Here is a 5,631-nt window from a genome sequence, read left to right on the forward strand (position 1 = left end):
CGATAATAATTGGAAGTGTGTACGTAGCTTTAGACTAATCTTTCAGATGGTATACATCTGCATGGGGGAAACTTTTACATTTAGTTTACTGATGTACTGAGGTGGATAGCCTAGCAATATAAATGTCTTAAAAATGTTGTAGGTGTTTCTAAGGATTCCTGCAGTCACTGTAGTTCAAATGTTTTTTGTTTTTTTTCTTATGATATATGAATTTTTTGTTTGTAACAGGGCTTTAAGCAGTTTTGAATTTGGTGAATTCCATGAATGTACAGAGCAACTAGAGTTGCTTCCCGGAGAAAATTTAAATCTGATAAACGGTGGAACAAAGGAAAAGATAGGTAATACTCTAAGTATTGCATAACATGTATTGCTTTTCTAATAACGGTAACTAATATTGCTATAAACCACTAAACATATGTAAATGCCAGTGCTTTTATAAATTTAAAAGAATGGCTTGCTTTCAGTGGTCTCACCAGAAAGTGGAATCATTTATCTACTTTAGCTTTCCAGAACGGAAATCATCCTATAAATGTCTCAGAAGTCAAAAATGTACTAATTTGACTATCGGAAATAGCCATTCTAGTGTTAATCAAATGCTATGTTTTATATGCCGAGTGGCTCTTGAAGTTCAGTATGGGGCACGTGTTCCTTTTGCTGCTGACAAAGATGAGCTCAAAATGACTGATTGTATTTTCTAGTAAAGTAACTTGGGGAGCAGGGATTGGGGTGTCCCAAGTCCATTGTTGGGGATTTGCTCCCAGAAATGCAAGACTGCTGAGTGGATAACAGCATGGCTGCGGGTGTCACAATTTCATGCTCTCAAGAGGTACATTGATCAGAGTGGTTGATGATAATCTTGCAGCTAGCGGACAGTATCAGGCAATGCTCCTGGTAAACAGACACTGGGGAGAACACAGATATGAATCTGTAAGTCTGTACATTCATTTTATTCTGGTCTTCCCTAATTTGGAGTTGTTGGGACCCCTGTATGTCGGGTATCAAAGCTCTGTCTGTGATACCTATTCTCTCAGGTCTCTTAACACAACCTGTCTAGTAGAGAAGTACCTTTTCATATATATTATATACTGTAGGAGAGTACCTGGAAGTCTGATGTATAAAACTTAATGTTGTCTTGTTAAGAACACAATCTGTTTTTGTTTCCTAGACATGAAGAAGCTGCTTCCTAATATGCTTAGCCCAGACCCTAGAGAACTTCAGAAGTGTATAGAGGTCCAGCTGCTAAGAAGTTCTGTGTGCCTCAGGCTAGCTTTAAATGATGCAGACCCTGAGCAGAAGTGGCAATCTGTCTCCGAGTAAGCACTGTATTTACTTTTGTCATTCCCACTGTGAGTTTTTGTATTTGGTGTAGCTTGTATACTACTAGATAGATCCCATTAGCTGTGCTGAAACACTTAAAAGGTTACTGATGCTATATACATATTGAAATTCTTTTTATGCATTAGAAAAAGCTTGTTTTCAGGGCTTTATAATATAATGCACAATTTAATGTATAAAAGTCCCAAAAACAAGCTTGTTTCAAATTGCAATTAGTAAATACAAAAGATATGGTACCAATAACCACCAACTCACCCACACAAAGCATACATACTGTTTAACCATTTAGTTATTGGTTGCAGCCAGTGAAGTCCATGGCTTTGTGTTTTATGAATGAAACTTTGTGCAATATTTCAGTCACTTGAGCTGGTTATTGTGTGAAATGAGGAGAGCCTGTTTACCTTTTACATCTGACTGAGCTTTTTCTGTGAGCTACATGTGTAATTGGTATTATTAACTAATGTAAGTTGGCAATTTAACAATTTTGCCATGTTTTTGTTAAATGCTAAATATTTAAGATTAATTTTTTATTTCCCCTTAGAACATTCCATGACACTTGAGCCCTTTAGTTTAGAGTTGTTTGGATCATTTGAAATTGACTGCCAACTTTCCTATAAAAGGGGGTTTATCTTGCATATTGGCTACAGGCCATAGGGAACAGTGTTTGTTAGCATTTTTACAGCCTTGAACTTTCTTTAAAAACATATTTTTTATTGCAGAAATCTTACAAAACACTTGAAGCAAACAGCACGTATAGCAATGGGACCTCTGAGGCTGTCTACACTGACGGTATCACAGTTTTTGCCTGTACTGGGAACATTACAACTATATTGCTCATCATCTCTTGAAAGCACAATATCCAGCAAGCTTACATCCGAGGTAAATTTTTTTAGTTTCTATGGATTTATTTAAAAAGACTGCATATACTATTGCAAACTACTAATGTGTGTTCCTTTACTTCTGGGGGGCAATTTTTTTTTCCGACTCCTAATACAACTTTGCACACCTTTTGAATGAGGATGAAATATCAGTATTTATCCAGGGATTTTGCATGTAATTGTATTAGGGTTTTTATTGTGATGTGTGTGTGTGTATGTGTATTTTTTTCAGATTGGAAGGTTTCTTCCACACTTGACACTTGGCCATACTATAATAAAGCAGACCTAAATGACAAAAGACATGCAAAGTCTCTGCTGCATACAGAGCCAGCAGCCAGGGACAATGTAACTTCTGTGCACCTGGAAATCCATCCACCTAGTTGGTGGTTTCTTGGGATACGGTGGTAACATGTTCCTGAACCAGTATGCAGCTTCTCTTATTTTCAATGTCCAGTAACTTTGTGGAGTAATGAAACCTGTGTTACTATATTACAGCAACTTAAAATTGTACATTATTGCACTGGATGGACAGGGCTACAAGTTCCTTTGGCAGGCAAAACGCTTCTATGTGTGTTTTTCAGACTGTTTTGTCTGGTGTTGTTTATTACCCACAAGAAGACTGAAGTGAACATCACAATAGGAATTTTTCTTATACTGTCACTGGTATACAAGCAACAATACTGTTATAACTCCTCTTGCAGGACTGCCTGATCCCCCTGTTCAGTGAAGCTTTGCGCTCATGCAAACAGCACGATGTCAGACCATGGATACATGCTTTAAGATACACAGCCTTCCAAAGCCAACTTGCAGAAAAATTCAAAGGTAGGTGGTTTAGTTTGTTCCACAGACTACAAAACTGCATTGCAGAGCTAAGTGAACTGTGACGGACTAAAAGTTTTTGAACTTGTTTTCTTTTTTTTTTTTTAGTGCTAATAAGGGTTTAAACAGATTAATCTGTATGAACTGTGCCTGACACTGACAACTCATGCCAGTAGTTGTATGATCTTACTCCCAAGTAAAGGGCCCATTTGAGATGGCTAATGATAAAGTAGTAGCGCCTCCCAGAAATTGCAGCCCCCTCAACAAATGGCAACTCTACAATAAAGTACCACTTGTTTGAGACTCCCTCCCCATTTATTCTAAATTTTAAAGGCTAAATCCACATGGTTTTCCTTCTAGGTTTTTTTTTTTTTTTTTTTTTTTTTTTTTTATTGCTTTATTTGTGAATAACTTAAGAACAAAATTTGGGGTTCCCCCATCTGCCATCTTCTGGTTGCTCAGCCACCCCCACACTTTTGTTTTAACATTATCTTTGCCCCCCCCTACCTGGTACTTTCTGATTGATATCCAAATCACATTTCATAGAAGTGTGTTTGTGTATCTGCAACATATTTTCTGCTCCATGGTAAATGAGTCTGTATATTTAGTGATTTGCATTTGTTTATAAGCAAAGCCTTTTTGATACAGTTTTCCTTTATTGTGTTTACTTCATTGTAGTTACATAAATTGACTGCTTTTTTCCAGTAAATTCAATTTGTATTCTGCACATTTGGTTACTTAGGCTATGTACACACGTCAGATAATCGCCTCGGGTGATATCAGATGAGAATCTGGTGTGTATACAGCAGATCCACAGACGACGGAAGAGCAACAATGATGATAATAATGAAAGTGAAGAGGGGAGAGCGCAGCGGGGTGCTGCTCCGTTCTCCCCTCTCCATCGAGCATAGTTATCGTCCATGCATCATGCAGCTTTGTTGGAAAGGGTTGTGAAAGATTCTTTCCAACAACATTTATTGCACGTGTGTGCCCAGCCTTAGAAAGTTGTCCCAATGTTAATTGTGTATCTAATTTTTTTTTTCATTTTATTTGAAGCCTAACTTTTTCTCAAATTTACTTTTAATCCCTGTGGTGTACAATTTTTTGCAGAATCTTGCAAGTCTAGCAGCATTTGTGCTGTAAATGGTAATTGATTTGTGCTTTCACAAATCTGACATACGTACAATGAGATGCCATAGGATATACTATGCAGTAGGGTAGATTGCCATAGGATATACTATGAAGTAGGGTAGTTTCATGTTGAAGAGAGATAAGCTAGTGTGTGCGTTTTCTGTTCTATTGCCATGTGCTGACAAGGAAGGGGGTCTATACATTGTGCATTTCAGAGGAAATGGCATTTTGTTTTTAAATTGTTTGTTATAATTGTCTTGATATGTGTCAAATGTTATCCTTTTAATTACTTTCAGAACCGACGGTACCCATAAAGAGTCATCTGATGGAACTGGGATTAACAGCTGCCAAATGTGCCAGAAAACATGGAAATATCACTCTTGCTGCACGTTTGCTTGGCCAGTGCAGTGAAATCCATTTAGGACAAGTGAGCAATGCTCAGGATTTAGTCTCCCATTTCAAGAAGCTTTCACTTCATGGGCAGATGGATGAGAAGTGGGGACCGGAACTTGACATTGAAAAAGCCAAACTTCTGTATGCTGCAGGTCAGTACGACCCTTTAAAAAAAAAAAAATTTCAGTGTAATACATTCAGCACTCTTAGTGATCGGTTTCTGCAAATTACTATTTTTTTTTCTAACATAACCCGCTAACCCAGGGTTTCTCCAGTGGTTGCTGGGGGATCCTTGAGCAATAAGTAATTTGAGTCTCAGGTCAATTTAAGTGGCATCAATGATCTTGTTATCTATATAAGTGACATTCTTCTCCCTAGTCAGCAATGCAAGAGGCATTCTTCCCACGGACCACCATGTTAATGTACTGTGAGCTGTAAAAATAGTAGGGCTTCTCTGAAGACCCAAAAGGTATTTCAAGGGTTCCCCCATGTTGAAAAGGTTGAGGCTTCTTTACCCTAAAGTTTTGTCTTGAGGCTGTCTATACAACATGATACATGGCAGTAATCATTGTTTTGCATGTTTTTAATATGCAGGCCAGTCTGCTCATGCAATGGAAATGCTAAGTTCTTGTGCGATCACCTTCTGCAAGTCTGAAAAAGCAGAGTATTCCGTGGCAAAATCTATCTTGACACTGGCAAAATGGATCCAATCGGATTGGAAGGAAATATCGGGCCAAATGAAACAAGTATACAGGCTGCGCCAACAATCGAACATCTCCAGCCTTTCTTCACTGGGCAAGAATGTTCACACCTTAATTGGACTGCCTCCTGTAAATTCTACGGATGAGGAGTATCCACGTATTGAAAATGAATCTTAATATGGCACTAAAATAACTTTTAGCAAGATCTTTTTAGTTTTCAGTTTCAAGCTTTATGCATTGTTTTTGTTGACTGAAGTGATCAATATGAGTAGTGCAGAATCTTCTCACTAACTTACTTGTCCACCTGCTATTTTATTTGCGATAGACTAGATATGTGTTAAACATGACCTTGAACTTTAAATACTTTTTTGTTG

General features: G+C 37.8%; 1 protein-coding gene across 1 annotated transcript in view; it reads left to right on the plus strand.

The window, feature by feature from the left end:
* The window catches only part of LOC140335949 (serine/threonine-protein kinase SMG1-like), a gene marked incomplete in the record, with an annotated part of 46,283 nt that overhangs the window by 17,713 nt on the left and 22,939 nt on the right, over positions 1-5,631 (plus strand). The window contains 5 exon segments of the mRNA XM_072418965.1: positions 229-338; positions 1,166-1,313; positions 2,055-2,214; positions 2,915-3,035; positions 4,460-4,708. Of these exon segments, the coding sequence (XP_072275066.1) occupies positions 229-338; positions 1,166-1,313; positions 2,055-2,214; positions 2,915-3,035; positions 4,460-4,708 (788 nt within the window).

The sequence above is a fragment of the Pyxicephalus adspersus genome, chromosome 7 (genome assembly GCF_032062135.1).
Source record: "Pyxicephalus adspersus chromosome 7, UCB_Pads_2.0, whole genome shotgun sequence".
In the NCBI taxonomy this organism is placed as follows: Eukaryota; Metazoa; Chordata; class Amphibia; order Anura; family Pyxicephalidae; genus Pyxicephalus; species Pyxicephalus adspersus.